This window comes from Notolabrus celidotus, chromosome 8 (genome assembly GCF_009762535.1).
Source record: "Notolabrus celidotus isolate fNotCel1 chromosome 8, fNotCel1.pri, whole genome shotgun sequence".
NCBI classification, from domain to species: Eukaryota; Metazoa; Chordata; class Actinopteri; order Labriformes; family Labridae; genus Notolabrus; species Notolabrus celidotus.
Genome location: NC_048279.1, coordinates 9,804,839 through 9,823,129, shown reverse-complemented (window position 1 = coordinate 9,823,129; position 18,291 = coordinate 9,804,839). Strand labels below are relative to the sequence as shown.

Genomic DNA, 18,291 nt, shown 5'->3' with positions numbered 1-18,291 from the left:
CACAAGAGCATGACATAATTCAAATACACCTTTGTGTTTACATAATAAAAAGCAAACCAGAGAAAACAGAAAAGTTGTGTATAAAATACAAGTAAACTCTTGAAGTCTGTGGTATCGATTCATTCAGTAAAACATTTCTGTGGTGACAAAGGTCAATTTGTGGTGTTATGTTTCTCTGCATTAAGAGTTGGAGAAAAGAAATGCATGCTTATTCATTCTTGCAGACAAAATACTGTAATATGGCATGTTTCAATCAGCTGTGAAGGTGAAATAGAGAACATTTACCCCAGAGACTTGTTTTTAGAGCCCTCATATGTAACATGTGCATGGCATATAAATCATAAGTTTGATGGTCAGTGTATATGTAGCACAAGTCAAACAAAATGAGCAGAAAGGAAACTTAGAGCTATTATGATTTACTTTATTAAACTGTTTTTACATGTTTGTGTACCTTTTGGTTCTTCTGAAGACTTGGTTTTTACTTGCACTGTATTTCATGTGCACATTGTTCATTTCAAAATGTTTCATCATACTTCCCTGCCACCACTCCTGATTGTGTCCCAATTTTGTGAAATGAGTGACAACGCATATTGTGTTTAGGCATAAAACATTAGAAAAGGATGTTTGAAAGTGAAAGATCTTAAATTCCTGGTAAGCAAAACACATGTTTATGTGTGATTTTCCTGACATTTCCTTAGTTGTATCTTACAGCAAGTATCAGAGGGATCTCAATGTTGAAAGGTATCAATTAGGAGAAGGGTACAAAAATGTTCCAAGGCATTAGATATACCATGGACCACAGTGAAGACAGTCATCCTCAAGTGGAGGAAATATGGAAAAACATTGACATTACCAAGAACTGGACATCCCTCCAAAACTGATGAAAAGACAAGAAGAAAACTGGTCAGGGAGGCTTCCAAGAGGTCTACAGCAACATTAAAGGAGCTGCAGGGATTTCTGACTAGTACTGGCTGTGTACTACATGTGACAACATATTTCCTATTCTTCATATGTTTCAGCTATGGGTAGGGTGGCAATACGGAAGCTGTTTCTTATGAACAAAAGCATCCAAGCACGGCAACATTTCTCAAAAACATACATGAAGTCTCCCAAAAGCATGAGGCAAATGTTTTATGGTCTGATGAAACCATGGTTGAACTTTTTGGCCATAATTCTAAAAGGTATGTTTGTCATAAAAACAACACTGCACACACACTCTCACAGAGAAGCATGGCTTGGGCAGCATAATGCTTTGGGGCTGTTTTTTCATCAAGGTGGAGGGAAGTGTGAACAGTACAAACACCAGTCTGTTTTAACACAAAACCACCAGGCCTCCGTTAAAAAGATGAAGATGAAGAGAAATTTCACCTTTCAACATGACAACGAACCAAAGCATACATCTAAATCAACAAAAGCATGGCATCACCAGAAGAAGATTAAAGTTTTGGAAAAGCCCAGCCAGAGTCCAGACCTGAATCCAATTAAATATCTGTGGGGTGATCTAAAGAGGGCTGTGCACAGAAGATATCCTCACTATCTGATGGATTTGGAGCTTTTTTTGTAAAGAAGAATGGGCAAATATTGCCACATCAAGATTTGCCATGTTAATAGACTCCTGCCTAAAAAAATGAGTGTTTTTTTTCAAGAATTGTTCATGTTATAGGTCACATTAAAGGTGGAAAAAGTTCCAACATGATCTATATTTGGTCTCATATTTACACCACAAATTGGTGGAATGAAAAAAACTAAAAAAGCAATCACTTCCAGGCAGCTCTGTGGTGCTTTGGATATGACTGCTGCCTTTTCATGCAAGGACCCTTGGTTCAGGTTCCTGACATGGACTGTCCATGGGAGATGGAAATACTACTCTCTCCTCAGACTGCAGCATAAATTGTGCTTTTGAAATACAAATTCCAAATGGTGGAATGAAAATACCTACAAAAAGCATGCACTGGCAAGCATCCCTGTGGTGTGGTGGACAGGGCTGCTGCCTTTCTGTCTGATGGTTCGGTGTTCAAAACCCACTAAGGGAATCAAATATGAGAAGGAAATGAAACAGATCCTGACAATGTGGTTGAGCATTGCTTTTAAACAACTACAATAAATTGGTGGAATGAAAAGACCAAAAAAAGCAAGCACTGACAAGCAGCTCTGTGGTTTGATGGACAGGGCTGCTGCCTTACAGTCTGATGGTTTGGGGTTCAAGTCCAGTGCAGGAAATGTTGAAGGTTGAGGCAGGGTCAGCACAAGGTTGAGGCAGGGACTGTGGAATGGACAGAAGAAGGATGAGGCAGGGAGGAGCAGGACAAAAAGCCATGGTTGGTCCTTGTTGAGTCATTGTAGAAAGAAGCAGTATTTTGTTTATCTAAAGGGCACTCATAGGTAAACTCCCCCTTCACTTGAATTGTCTCTTGTCATCAAACACTTCAAACTGTACAACCAGATCTCAAAACTGGATTACTTTAAACACATCAAGGCTTAGAACTGAATGGGGAAAGACTGCTTTTTGTATTGCTGCTCCTATTATGTGAAATAACTTAACTAAATAACACTAATAACTAATAACTAACTAAACTACCCTATCTGATATCGTCTGACGTTTTTAAAGAGATAGTGTTTTAGCTACTTAAAGAAAATACTTGCAATTGTTTTAAAGCATTAAGAACGCTTTGGGTTTGCAAGTATGAAACTGTTGTTAATGTGTCTGTGACTATTTTTAACTGTATTTATATGTGTTTTTGTTTTGTTAATTGTATTAATTGTAATTCTGCAGGGCACCCCTGAAAAAGAGACCTCAGTATCAGTTGGTCCTCCCTGCTAAAATAAAGGATAAATTAAAAATTAAATTAAAAAGTAGCACAAAACGGTGCTGCTGCCGCTGCATTTAAGAAGGCTGTTCATGTTATCTGTATTTTTTCTATTGCTAGCTGTTAAATCAATCAAAGACAATCAAATACTCTTTAGGAATATCCTACCATGCCACTCAATATGTTAATATGACTCAGGCATGAAAGCAAACACCTTTAATCATAGTCTTACACACAAATGGAAGGACAGTGCCCTCTGCTGGAGAAACTCTGTTACTGCCTCCAAATTTGTATTATCAGAGGATGCAGTATTCAGTATCAGCAGGTATGGACATTTTAAATGCCAGGTTTGATTTTCTGCTTTAAAATGAAATATAATGTCACCATACTATCATCAGAAGAAGCAACTAAATATAACATCAAGTGCGTCATGCTTTGTTCTGTGATCCTGCCATAACAGTATTCTATTGAGCAGCTGATCACATAAACATGTGTTTTGCTTACCAGGAATTTAAGATCTTTCACTTTCACACACCCTTTTCTAATGTTTTATGCCTAAACACAATATGCGTTGTCACTCATTTCACAAATTGGGACACAATCAGGAGTGGTGGCAGGGAAGTATGATGAAACATTTGACTGACCGACGTCTTTTGTGGACGGGTCAGCTGTGTTGTTTGGATGCATGTTAGCATACGTTGATTAAGCAGGAGACACTGGATAAGAAAAACTACTCTCAGCCAGCAAGCTGTGCATGTCAGACGAAAGAGTTGTGAGTGAAAAAGAGATAAACTACTTGGGGAAGTTAAGCTTTGCCCTTACCCCTCCCTCTTCATCAAGGTTTCATACTTGGCTGCAAACAATGCATGTTATAATAGAATAGATCAGAATCATGAATTTCATGTGATGTCACATTGTGGACCAGCCTGCCTGGTGGGCAAGAAAGGCTTCTCACTGCTACATGCTACAGAGGAAATACAGGACTCTGCTGCCAATGTGTTTCAGACGTTTTTTTATGACTGAGAGTTGTTGTTCATTGGATGTTCTCAACGACAGGCAAACAAACCTGGGTTGTGCTTCTAAAAGATCCTAGAGGAGGAGATTGTTGATTCTTGTTATTGGACGCTGCATTGTCCCCAGTCAGAGACCAAAAGAAAGGCAGCTATCAAAGTTAACGCGTTAAGAGGTAAGTTCCAGTAAACACTGAATAGTTTAATTAATGTAGGCCTATGTTTAGTCAGCTTATCTTTACATTCTTGTTCTGACATGGTTGGAGTTTGTGGATCAGTTTAAACAACTCCAGCAGTAACTTGTTGACACCACTAGCAAACCAGTTAACAATAGTTTAGTAATAACGTGGCTGATTTCGCAATTGAACACAAGAATTCTGACATTCTGGGGAATTAGTGGTCTTAGATAGATTGGGGGGGACATTCATTTTTAGTGTTAAGGCATGACAGTGAGCTTTTGGAAAGTAGAGCTGATTTACCTGTCTGCATGAATGTTGACTACCTTTGCTTTGATGATGAAGAATTGTTTGCACGCCACCTCCGACACAGCAGCTTTATTGACCCAGCAAATTCGAAAATACATAAATCTGTCTGTACTTTCATAGGGTTTCATCCTGGCGGTGGTGCAAGGGGAAGGATTCTTGCCTAGATATATGTGAACATCACATAATCTCCAGACACAGGTGCAACTACAACTCATGAAAGAACACACCGATGGACTCAACTGACATTTGAAGATAAAAAAACGATCTCCTCTTTGCAGGTCAATAGTAAAATAATGACAAGGCGTTCAATGTGGTGTACAGTAAATAAAAAATAATTTACAAAAGAAGTGGTAGGAGACTCAGTTCAGTAGTAAAAAATAGCTCCTAGGAGGATAACATAAGTTATTTTTTCAATCTGTTTTCATGTTTCCACAAACTTCATTAAGTTTGTGAAAGGGACCTAGCTGTTTTAAGCGACTTGCATAGTGATGATGATGCTGTTCAATAGTCACAAGAGGCCCAAAACTATTAAGTTTCTCTTCATTTTTCTGTGGTTCCCAGGTGATGTAAATCCATCACACGCAGCTCCACAGTGTCCAATGGAGGTTGTCACTTTTCAGTCTTTTTTGACCTCCAGATTTCTGCGCTGGTCACGTGACCAAAAGCTATGAATAGATTAGAAAGCCTTTATTGTTGCTGCACATTGTACCACAGCATTTGCTGGTCTTCAACAGATATGAACAAATAATATATTCACATCCATAATCCCTAGAAAAGTATGTAGAGAGAAAAGTACACCCAGTGCTCCCTCTCTCGTCCACCCTCCCACTTCATCAGCATGTCACGTGCACCACCAGAGATAATAAGACTCTGGATGTCCTCCATGCTAATGCCAGTGATGTCATTATCTCCACTGCCCTTCCAGCACTGAGCAGGTCAGACTGCAACCTTGTCCTGCTCACACCATCTTACAGTGTTTCAGCAGCCTGTGATGATAAGGACAGTGAGGATGTGGTATCATGAGGCCATGGAGACACTGAAAAGCAGCCTGGAGGCCACAGACTGGATTTAAATGTCCTGTGTGAACCACATGGTAAGGACATTGGTGGCATCACTGTGAAACATTTAAAAGTTGATGGGTTCAAAAATTAATATTTCATAATCTTACCCCGTATCAATTAGGGGCACCATCTCCATATAAAGAGGAAACTCAACAGCATAATGTTTATTAATAATCAATCTTTATACCAAGGTCAGTGAATCCTCCATCAGGAGTCTGTTCTGCTTGACTTACACAAACAAATACTTGGCTTTTTTGTGAATATTAATTACAAACACATGATGAAACAATAACTGAATAAATGAGTATTGACAATGGTTACAGTTATAAGATCATTAAAAAGGGGAATAACTGGAATGATGAGAACAATAGCTAAAGCTAGCTAACTTGGAGCTTCCTAAAGTGAGACAGTGAGATTATATGAGACGGTAAAATAGCAGAGTCAAAATTATGGCAGAAATTTGAGCAGACTGTTTCTCAGACTGTTTAAGGGGCAGGAGTAAAAAGAAAACTGAGTGTACCTGCTGTATGCCAGAGGCACAAGTGCAAAAAAGTTGTGATCATTGCAGATCTGCTTCTAGCAACATTTTGAAGAACAATTCTGTCAGCTTTTGTCTGTCTCTTCTGCATTCTGTAATCAAAACACGGACCTGGTTCTAGCCAGTCAGAGAGTGGGCTGGTAAAAAATATTGGTGTCCAACCTGGGCAAAAGTTGCCTGGGGGTTTGAAGAAAAGGGATACTTTTTGAAACCCTTGATACCCTTAGCACTTGGTTCAATTAAACATATGGGCCTGATCTACTAATATCCCAAATAACGTGGGCTAAATTGCGAGTGCAAACAAAAAAATTGCACCTAATGGGCATGTTGCGGGTGATGTGCTATGACTGCGTGCGCAATTGATAACAGGTGCAAAAGTGGTGTGGACTGCCCTATTTAAATGGGGATTTTGCGTGTGCTACCAGCTGTCACCATGGAGAGTTTGGGAGAGCAGAGTGGCCGGAAACGAAAAGTGAAGTTTGAAGCCATGAAGTTGGAGGTCTTGGTGGAGGAGGCAAATAAACACATCTGCGAACTCCAGACACCTCAGCGTTGCCAGAAGAAATGCAATTTGGGAGAATGGAAAAAAAAGTGAATTCATTCATTATTGTTGTTTTGTAAGTTGTTTCATCTTGACCGTTAAAAAGTAAGAATCTCTTTTATCTTAAATGGAGAATCTTCATCAGATGTCTGACAATCCCCGCAGCACTCCTCAAATCAGCTCAGACCAACAAACACCTCAGCAGAGCCCCGAAGGCGTCCAGATTGTTATGATGACTTTGATCGTGAGTTGCTGCAGCAACAAAGAAATCAGACGGATGGGTTACATGCTATTGCACAGGAGATGAGAGCTACGTCCAATGTTGCGGGCGCCCTCCGCATTGACACTCGGGCCATCGTTACGCACATAAGGAATAAGGGGCAAGGGAAGGTGGACAACAATTTGTTAAAATTTTGTATTACATAGCTGTTATGAATGTTCCATTTTGATTGGCTACATGCAGGACTCCAGATCTGGTATTTATGTCCAACAGCTGCTCTAAAGAAGAACATACCCTCGCTGGGGATGCAGCTCTGACCCCGCCTGATATCAGGACCACATCTAAAAACAACAATTACCAAAATAAGTTTATAACATTTTCATCAGCCAGTTATGTGAGCTGTGTGACATCACAAATGAAAATGAATGAAAAGAAGGACAACACTCAAGAGCTTGACAACAATGGACTAAAATTTAAGGAAGACACGACAGACTGAACAGATCATGGCAATAATCGTGACAACTTTAAAGACTGGTCAATAGAAAGCAAACAATCCTGGGAAATAAAACACTGAATAAGGCTTATGCAGTTATTTATGCTGTCCCATTCAGCTTGTCTTACTTCACCATAAGGGGAAGTTATAAGTTGGATGTTTTTAAATACTCAAAAGTAGGCTCGTTTTCAAAAAGCTACAGTGTGCACTGCTATGGATGTATTAAGTGTTTTTTGTTAGCTGAGGGAATAAGATCATTAAAATCAACTAAATGATTTCAAAACCCAATTCTGCACCAAATTATGTGTGTAATCTGTAACAAAAAATGGAATGTATTTTTGTTAATCTTTTTCTCAGTAGTGAAGTCCTCATTGAAAATAGCATTCCTGATAAACAAGACAGTAGGTGTTGAATTTGAGTTTAATAATGTTAATTAGATCTGGTAACTAAAATAAAGGGTAGCTTTGTCTAAAACAAAAAACAAATGTTCAAAATGTACAGAACTGCAAATCCTCTTAAAGGGTAGTTCACTATTTTTAAAAAAAGGCCAGTTAAGCCACCAGAGGGTGTATTGAGCCAGGATTTACTGTAAAGGAGGTCTAAAACAATGGACGCTCCATTTTACGCTCCATGTCTCTGAAGCTATTTTAACAGCTTACAACCATCATTATTATAATAAACTCACTCTGAGAGAATGATTCATTAAAGGAATTTTGCACCTGATAAATAATGCCTGTGCAAGTAAGCCAAAAGACATTTATGTCACAAAGCAGGCCCTGAGGTTTAAATGCTCCACAAACAAGGCTGCAGAGTAAATAGGTCTCTGTGCACATGGGTGGCATTTGCATACATTATAGATTTATATGACGCAAAACTGTCCTTTTTCTATGCAAATAAGCTTCATTGCAAATAACACCTCCTTTCTAAACCTTGGCGCTAACAGCTCCGCGCTATGACACTCAAAAAGACAGTTTCAACCCTGGTTGACCTAAAAATAACATATCTGTAATTAAAGTCTGTTTATATTACTTTGATATTACTATCTTGACAATAATCAGGGGTTTAATCAGTCTGAGGCTGAAAAAAGTTGTGCCATTACACACAAGTTATTTTTTTTAATATACATTTTTTTTTTTGGTCCTAGTTTTCGGTTCTTTCGGTTCTGACACGCAGGTCGTCTGAGTGTTTTTTTGGTATTCCACTCTTAGGCATTTTGGGCAAAGTTTACAGGAGCAGGAATAGCTTAAGGAGAAAAAAAGCTATTCAGTCAGTTTCTAAACTATTTCTTTATTCTAACTTTAAGCAAAAAATAAACAACAAATTTTAACGCATTGCTGGTGACTTATATGATATAAAATAAATGAACACAATGTTTTATGTGTACACTAACTCAGCGCAATCAGACGCATACACTATGTTACTGTAACAGCATGGCTGTGTTTTGTGGCTTCATCAATGTGAAATTATAGTTTCAAATGTTTCTATATACATATCATATTACTGAAGGATCATGTCCCCTCCCCATCCAGCTCATCATCAGGTCCATCGGGATGAGAGCACACAGCTCTGTGAAGCAGACAGTGGGGATGCTGACAGCTTATCTCCACAGTAGACACAAAACAAGAGTAAACTGCACAGGGCTGGAAAAATTAAAGAGCTATGTGTGCTTCAGTATCATTAAGGCAATAGGCTGGTGAATTCAACCTTAAGACAGAGCACACAGCTGGGCATATGATGTGCTATTCTTGGTGCTATTAGTGGCAGTGGTCCGTTCTTAGTAAAACTGCCCCCATAGTATCTTGCATTAGAAGGGAGCTTTGCAATAGGTACTGTACAAAAAAGGCTTTACATGGAGGGCGAGAGCTCAACTTAGTTCATTTACAAAACTTCCATTATGATCCAAACCCGTCATTTGCATATTAGTCTGATTCTCCATTGACCAGTATTCAGGAGTGACCGTTTTATATTTTAAAGAAAAAGTCTAATGGAGCCAATAACAGAGTTCCTTTTTTCTCTCAAATAATTTAATTTTGCATCACCTGATCTCCAAAGCAACAAGACTCAATAATCAGATTGAAGTACAGTGTAATCATTAAATATAAATGTTTATCCTAATAAATGTATATATTTACATAGCGTTGGCTTATTTCAGGAAAGTGGAACACATCTGAACATCTTGTCAGGTGCAGGGTACAAAAAAAGGAAAAGACAAAATCCTATGCTTTATCATGACCACAGGCCAAAAGGGATCACGAGGCAGTTAAATCTAATGAAACCTTTACATTTGTTTCTAGCTTGGTTAATTTGTTCCAATACTTGCTGCTTGAGAACCTTAAGGAAAAAAAAATCTGCATATATCTTCCAGAATATGGAATGCTCAGAGAGGACAATTTCTTCATCTGGTTGGCAAGAACAATAGTGTTTGCAACTTCCACAACATCTATTTTCTCCCCATCTGTTACTTTAAACAAGTCTTTACTTCTGTTTCCTGAGAAATCTAGCCATCATTAGCAACCGCTGTATCCTTTGATAAGTAAACTACCCAGTAGACCATATTAAAAGCCCCAAAGGACACTGGGAACAGGATCCGAGCATACTTGTCTATTTTGCTGGTTCCGCCTGTACCAGCAGTGGTCGGCTGGGAACAAGGCGTCTGCTTAAGCTCCAGTTTGTTCCCCATCATCTGGACGCGCTCCAGCTTAGGCCCAAGCAGATGCTGCAAAGAGGAGGAACAGGTGTTCTGCTTGCACGGTGTCCCCGCCATCATTTCTGCCATGGAAGCTGCACTTTGGGGCGGATTCTTCACCAACTGGGCAGACAAAGAGGCCAGACTGAGCAGGCTCTCTGATTTGGGGCTGGAGCAGAAGAGGGTGTAGGATCTGCCGTTGTCTCCACTGATTAAAGGTTGCAGGGGTCTTGCTCTTCCCACTCCAGAAATGTTGGTGATGGACTGAGCCTTCGGTTGACAGTTGGCTTCTTGGTTACTATAATTCATCCGCTTTCTCAGATTACCGTTGGTGTCAGTATTCTGCTGGGAAAAAGAAAAAACATTCATGATACCTGTCATTGTATGGCCCATATACCTTGTAAATTCACATATTTAGCATTCGAAAAATACACTATAAAAATGGGAGAATCTGTACTTTGTTTAACGAAAGATTACACAGTTCAGATACAAAATAATCAGAACACTAAACTGACTTGCAACACGGAAAATTATCACCTATTCATTCTCATTCTGAGTGCAAACCACCTGCTCTAGCGTTGTGTCCCTTGGATGGAGAAGAGACTGTAGGCATAAAATATCTAATCTTTGGGTCAACTAGTTGAAATGTTTAAGGTAATTAGTGTTTGTAATTAAGTTTATCCACAAAACAACATTTGTTGCTCAGTACAAATGAGATTCTGAGAATAAAGTTGTGAATTTATGAAGACCCAGTAAAATGTTTGTCTATGTTTAACCTCTATTTAAAGAGCAAGTTATCCCCTAGTGTAGCTTACAGAAGGATTAACCATGGCCTGTAAATACAATTTATTCTTAAAACTGCATTTTTTTTTGGTCCTAAGATTAAGACTTTATTCTCATAAATCTTCAACTTTATTCTTGGAGATATACAATGTTTTTCCCTGTAGTATTACAATGTCTTGTAAATGTATAAAATACACTTATAAATAACTCCACAAGTTGACTTTTTCCTTTCACAACTTTCTTCTCCTAAATGTATGATTTTATTCCATGGTCTTCTTAATTTTATTTAATTCCTTAATGTACCCTAGACTAGCTAAAGCACTCAGTTTTGAGGTTGTCTTTAAAAAAAATAAAACAGTTAGTCATAGATATAAATAAGTTAAACTCATAAATCCCTGGAGGTTTAAAATACATCATAACCAAGGATGTAATTGAAGACATGTAATTTTAAAGGGTTAAAGTGATCTTCCAAATACACAAAGGACTGTTTTTAATTAACTCTGAGTCTGAGAGTTAGACCACCAATCAATCAGGGATGCTATAAATACGGATACTGTCATCAGTCACAAGGATCAGGGTCAGCCGGGCTCTTTACAATGACATTGTTTCATGTCATAATGAGATGATTGCATGACTGAAGTAATTGTATTAGTCAAAGAGTTCAAAAGTCTGCATATCATCTAAAAGAAAGAAATACAAGTATTTAAATATTTGTCCAATATTTTTAATCGATGGATCATATTTAAAATAAAGCAACATAATGATCCACGAGGGAAAACTCTGAATGTTGCATTGCGTTTGCTGTTAAGGTGATAGTCAATTCCTTCTCCTTTCTAAATCTAGGCTCAGCTCCATAAACGGTGTCATGCTGATCTATTAAAGTCACTGTGACACATTTGGCCTTCATCATGAAGCAGACTCTGTGTGCAGTCCAGATGTCACCAATCCAGGATTTTACTCACTTCACATAAGCTTAAGACAGGGAGTAGGTAGCATAATGCTGTGTAGCATCAAAGGAGCTTATCCTTTGAGAGTTGATGTTTTCAAGCAGGCAGAGTGTGATGTTGGCACTAAGGCATTTGCAGGATTAATCCCAACTCTGAAACTGAAAGGATACGTTGTTTTTGTGTCTCATGTGCAGCAGGAAAAAAAAGTGTGTGGATAGTTAAGCTCGCTCTTTGTCCTTACAGAGGAATAGGGCTAGGGCACTGGGACCATCAAGACGCACCTTACCCAGCCCTCAGGGAGCACTAATAGGGCCAGCTCTTCAGGAAAATTAGTTTTAATTCCTACCTCAGTACCAGAGCCTTTTTGAAGCCTCTTCCAAATGTGGCAAATTCCTAATCCACTGAAGTGCTGTTGTCACTTTACTGTATTCAGGCATGATTACACCACACTGGGATTTAGACTAGAGGGGGGGAGTAGTTAGTGTGAAACTGACGTATGCATTGCGAGGATAATTTGTCTCGAATGACAAGATGATAGGTGATAAATCATCTGGTTAAAGAACAGGAAGTTTAATACTTTATTTTCTCTTGTTGTCACTGTTTATAGAGCACCACAGAGACATTATACAGCTACATAAACACACCCATCAAGTATGACTAAAAAAAAGAGTACTCCAACAAGTGGACTAAACTCTTATTTAATCCAGCTACCATGTTGTCAAAGTAATTCTAAGTTGTGTTTCAGTAAAAAGGTGATTATGTAAATCTATTAAGAACTTTAGGTAAAGGTTGTGCATCAGTGAGGAACTCCTGCATGATTATCCATAAACAATAAGCTGTTTCAGACTCTTCAAATGTTTGAATTTTCTCTTAAAGAGACTGAGAAAATTTCAAGATAAACATATGACAAGATCTGTATGACCTGACGGGTGTTACAGGTTTTATATTTTAAGTTCTTAATGATATTTTGAACCTTATTGACCACATTGACAAGATGATGCTCTGATATGTAAGTTAGTTAGAAACAAAAATAATAAAGGTTTTGACTTTTTTAAGGAACACTGTTCATCCATGATGATTTGACATCAAATGTTGTTTGCGTGTGATGTATAGCATACCAACGAAGAAAAACATTGCAAATGATCATCTTTTTAAAGAGTTTTGATCCTAAACGCCATGCTAACACTCAGATAAAATCGGGCTCCTGTTGGCATGTGGAAGTCCTGACCCACATCTGAGGATCACTTTCAACTCGTTCCTCTGCTTTTTGGATCCTCTCAGCTCTTATGAGCATGAGCACAGCTGAATACCCACTTCAGGCCAATCAGGTTCTCGGCTAAAGGCCAGATATGTAAGCACATAATAAGGGACATGCTGTATAAGTGCTCCTTGAAGCTAAGTGCTCTCAGAGTATTTGCCACAGCCACTTTGAGGGAAACAAAAATCACCTGCAGCACGTCCTCCATGTCCTTGACCTTGACAGGCGTGGAGTGGGGCCCCGGGGGACATTTGGCTTGCCTTGTTTTCGTCCACTCAATCTGTGCATTGGTGAAGTAGTTGACGGCTGCAAACTCAATTAGGGCAGAGAAGACGAAGGCAAAGCAGACGGCGATGAACCAGTCCATAGCAGTGGCATATGAGACCTTAGGAAGAGAGTGTCGAGCACTGATACTGAGTGTCGTCATAGTCAGGACTGTCGTGATGCCTTAAGTGGATCAAAAACAGAGAGAGATCAAACTCATAAACAGGTAAAAGAGCAGAAACATGACTTTTTGAACATGTGTTGGAGGGTGCTAGATAATGGACAGATAATAGATGTAGAAAAACGCATATATATTTGTCTTTTTTTAAAGAACAAAGTAGCGACAGTAGTAACTGGGGTGCAAAGCAAACACATATGTTTTTGCCTCAGAGTTTATATGATGTGTAGGAAAAAAGTTGCCTCCATAATTGACTGCATAAATAATGGACGTAGTCTCCGTGACGTCACCCATCTCTTTCTGAAGTGCTGTTTTGAAGCCAACCTAACTTCTGTTGAGCTAATGTGAGGTAAAGAGGAGGGCTTTGAGCCTCCTAGCCAACAGCAACAGTGTTTCCTGCCTGTCAATCAACTCAGCTGTGCCTCTCATCATGGAAAACTAGTAATCTTAAAGTCTTTGAAATTGCTGCGTTATGAAAAAAATCACCCCCCGTACAGTGTCTGCCGATCGAGAAATGAGCTATCCAGACTACACTCGTTTTTTGTACCAGGCTGTAAACATGTTTATTTCAGCTGTAAAGATGGGCTTTTTTTGAATGGGGGTGTATGCTGTTTCTGGTACTTCCGGAGTCAGCCTCAAGTGGACACTCAAGGAACTGCAGTTTTTAACACTAAAAATAAAGTAGGATCAATTGGTTCATAAAGAAACCATTGGGCATTATATAAAGAAGTCTAATCCAATCATTATGATTGCAAAATAAATAATCTTTGTTTCTATGACTGAAAAAAGTCTTATGAAAACTTGGCTAACAAGCTAATCTTCTGAAATAGTTTTTTCATTTACTGTTATAGTATTAGGTGTTACGACATTACTGTAGTTACATCCACTCTTTTTGAAAATTGTTTGACTAGAGGAGTTTGACCCACAGATTTGTTGCTGCCAGACGACAATCTCTTTAAAAAATACTATTATTGTTAGATGGCAGGTTTGATGTGTATCAGAAGTTAAATTGAGACTCCGAGCTAAAGAATATATCTACCAAAGAATCAGTGGAATCCTTGAACATTGAACATCCCAAACATTGAAGCAAACATATACAATAGGATGCAATATAAAGCTGAGGAACACATAGGACTTCCACTCATACACAGCCTCCACTTTGGACTGTGTGGCTCGTTCTTCTCTCTGTACCATAATAAGATTATACATAAATGACGCTGATCTGGCCAGCATTCAAGGTCACAAGTGGCACCCTGAACAAAGGAAAGCCACACATGCCTGTAGCTCATCACTTATCCTTGGTACTATTTACCAAAAGCAGTAATGTGATTGGAGGAAATCCCCTTAACACTGGAGACCTGGAACGTCATTGCTCCAGAGGAGTCCTTGGGCGATATACAGTACCTAATGTACAGTACCTGTCAATGAAAAGCAGCTGGGTGACATTGATCAGTGAGCTGTGGCGTGTAGCCAGTCTTTTTATCAAGCAATGTTATTATTCCCCTCATTCCCATTATGACGGACTAATCATAGCTAATCACCAATCCTCTGTCCTGATTGGTTGAGGGGTGGCCCCGACTACGTCCTCTGATTGATTATGAGTCCGGCACTACCATGACTGCACACGCCGATCTGTGTTGGGGGCTAAGAGGAAACCTGGTTGGGAGGGATTGTGTTGACATTCAAAGTCCCTCTCTCTGAACAGATGTTTACTCTGTGACTACCAACAGCAGCTTTAATCAAACTTGTGAAATTTGGAGCAGACCAGATAGGGTTAGAAATTAGCACCTGTCACCCCTCAAATGGTGTTTTCGTACGTTGTCGGGTGAATTTGTCCGACTGGCTGATGGCTGGCAAATAAAATTACTGAACAGAGTGATTTGTGACAGACAGCAGCAAATGTACTCTGCTCTGATGCTTCAGGGCAGAGCCAGGTGGCCCTACACGCTCGCTGACCAAAGAGCACTGCCTTCTCCGCATGTCAAAGATGTTTACAATGAAAATGAATAGTGGCTCAGTCATCGGGTAAAGTTGCCCTCTCTCTTCGCTCCAATTTTGGTGTCAGCTAATAATAGCAACATTAAGTGGGTTTGCTTGTTCGTATTGCACCACTCTTTGTCTTTCTGGGGTTTTAATGTCGGCTACGTGCTGGAGTGGTTGACTTATTTCTACTTTAGCCAAGCACAGCAGGGTTGAATTTCTAAATTATAACGGTTCTACCTGCGTGAAGGTGTGTTTCAAATAATAACTCCCCCTTCTTAACCCAAGGTGATTTTAAAAAGCACGCTCTTGGCCGTCAGACAGCAGAGAGTAGAGAGTTACAATAATTAGGTCACTCGTGTTAAAAGGAGCGACCTAAATATTGTAACTCTCTACGGTGTTATAGAAAACACTGCTAAACATAGCTCAGATAAAACTCAGGTCATTTGATGATGAACACATATTATTTCCAGCACGTTCTTTACAATAAAAGTCACCACTTATAAGTGGAGTTATATGGAGTGCCTTTCATATGAATCAGCCAAATCAGGAATTAGGATGTTTTCAGCAGCAGGAACTTAACATGACTCCTTTAACAGTAAAGTAAAGGTGATGTCAGAAAACACTGAAAGGACAAAGCTGAGGTGTGATGTTTCCAATCACACAGATTCAGTTAGAAGCTACAGAATACTGAGAACTGAACTCACAGTGATATAAAAACATGTCTCTCTGCTCTCATGCACACGAGTTGATTATTACAGGCTTGTATTGGGGGGGTGGTTATAATGACAGGTTTCCATGTGTCTCTGATGACGCTCCTCATACAGGCTGACATCATTTTAAAATAATGAAATGACTCTCTTGTCTCTCGGTCAAGGTTTAGTTGCAGCTAAATCAGCAGTGGAGGCAAACATTTTGAGCGGAAGAAGGAGCATGTTAGTATTAATTGGCATCACTGAATACTTCAAGCCTTATTTATATGATGCTACACATTGCCATCATTAAGAAAATGATTGGCTGATAGATTTTGAATTCCACCAGTCACAGTAGAAGGTGGACAAAAACCGTTATTTCTAACACTGAGATCAGACAGAGTGTATACAAGTTAGAGCAATGTTTTCCCACCAGGTAGCACTATGACCAAAACAAAGTTAGTGGCGCACATGAATGCATCGGCTCCTCCGGCTCCTGCTTACAGTGCTAGTGTCTGTTGTTTATAACTTTGCAGACCCTCACTGACATGCTCCAGGCCAACACACAGGACAAGAATCTGGCCACAAGGAGCCACCTCAGCCCTGCAGGACTGCTTTGAGAGCACAGACTGGAGCATGTTCAGGGAGGCAGCTACCTACGCATCACTATCACTTCAGTGACACCAGGGACACTCAGTGTATGTGGCAGGTCATTCAGGCCGTAACAGACTACAGAGGATTTGAGGCACTGCAGGAGGACTTGGGAGCTGGTGCCTCAGCAGCATTGGGCTTTATGGAAATGGACCCCTGTCTCTGCCCATTTCCAGCCTAGAGGAGGAATTGAAATGTACCAAAGCAAGCCTGGAGATCATGCTCACAGAATCTCCCGATCCAATGATAAGAAGTGTTGCTCTAACCCTTGCCACAGGGAAAAAGTGTAAAAGTGGCAAAGTCTGCATATCAGCACAGACACAGTGTGGGCCACGACCAGCAAGGTAGAGGGAGATTTGGCCTGGGAGATATGAGACCTACCTGGAAAAAGACTACTCATGCGTAATTCCTTCATCTGAGAGGGACAGAAGCATGCGTTCCATCTCTTGACTCAAACCCACTGCTTGGAGCCATGGACTGGGAAATGGACCTGGGACTCATATTATCACCGACTTGCGACTAGATCTATTCCTCTGGTCTGACTCCTGTAGTCGCACCTTCTTCATCAAGCTGACTGTCCCACGGAAAGGTGCTCTGGAAGAGGCTTTCAAACGTATGACGCTTGGCTACATTGACATGACAGTGAGAAGCTGTGCGTTTGAAGTGCGTCAAATGAAGGAGGTTGAAGAGGCTTCAATGCAAGTTCCATCATAAAGCTCCAAAGGGAGCGAGGAGTCAGAGAGGGGGAAGCCAGAGGAAAGCAATTAAAGCCTTGACCTTGGTAACAGAAAAGAGCAGTCACTGGCTGTGGCTTAAGAGGGAAGAGCCAACCATGTCTCTGTTAAGTCAGGTGCTGATTCTACAGGGATTGCAAGTCCTATTCAATCAGTTATGGGGACCTCTTTATGAACATTTGGGTATAGGACCATAAAATATCACATTTTCACTAGGCCTGATGCATGTGTGAATTTTGATGTATTTTAAGGCATGTTACAGCCTTTAAATATGGGATTCATTGCAGACTAGAATTCAAAGAGAACAATTGTCGCAAGAGTTCTGGTCCTGTGCTCAGGCCCTAGATCTAAAAAATATTGATAAATAAACTTTAAACAAACTTAAATACAAGAAAGAACCTCTTCAATGATGTCATGTACTTACCCAAAGGAGGAGCACAAAAATCATAAAAAGAATCCAAATAACCGTTAATCAATCATGGGAAGGAATTGTATCTTGATGTTAGTATGTGCTTATCTGTATCTGTTGTTGTTGCTTGACCTCAATCCTCCTGTGATCTTGAGGAGATCACAGTCTCTTTGTGATCTCATGAGTAAAGCTTCTCAGATTCAAACCTTCTTTTTCATTGTTAACAAAAGCTATATTTAACAAGTGAAATGTTAAATCTGATATTTCTGTTTTGGTTATTAGTAGGGATGCACTGATACCACTTTTTTCAGACCAAGTACAAGTACTTACATATGAGTACTCACCGATACCGAGCACAGATCTGAATACTGAATAATACCACAGCCGTTCTGAAATGACTTTGAAAGCATGATTTATTTTCATCAGATGTCCTCACTCTCTCATTGTAACAAATTAATCGAACACAATGCTGCAACTGTATTCGATGCTTACATTTAACAGTCAACATTATATTTCTCAAAACAAATGTACACTGCCATATATTTAACTTTCCT

The 18,291-nt window shown here is 39.6% G+C and overlaps 1 protein-coding gene across 2 annotated transcripts in view; it reads right to left on the bottom strand.

The window, feature by feature from the left end:
* Positions 1 to 9,175: 9,175 nt before the first annotated feature.
* Positions 9,176 to 18,291, bottom strand: part of gabra4 (gamma-aminobutyric acid type A receptor subunit alpha4) — a 33,601-nt gene continuing 24,485 nt past the window's right edge. The window contains exons 8-9 of one of the 2 annotated variants that reach the window (XM_034690163.1): positions 13,020 to 13,276; positions 9,176 to 10,186 (exon numbers count right to left, since the gene is read on the bottom strand). In XM_034690163.1, coding sequence (XP_034546054.1) covers positions 9,653 to 10,186; positions 13,020 to 13,276 — 791 coding nt within the window. In that variant the 3' untranslated portion in view covers positions 9,176 to 9,652. The remainder of the gene's footprint in view (positions 10,187 to 13,019; positions 13,277 to 18,291) is intronic. The other variant, XM_034690164.1, reaches the window with a different exon arrangement.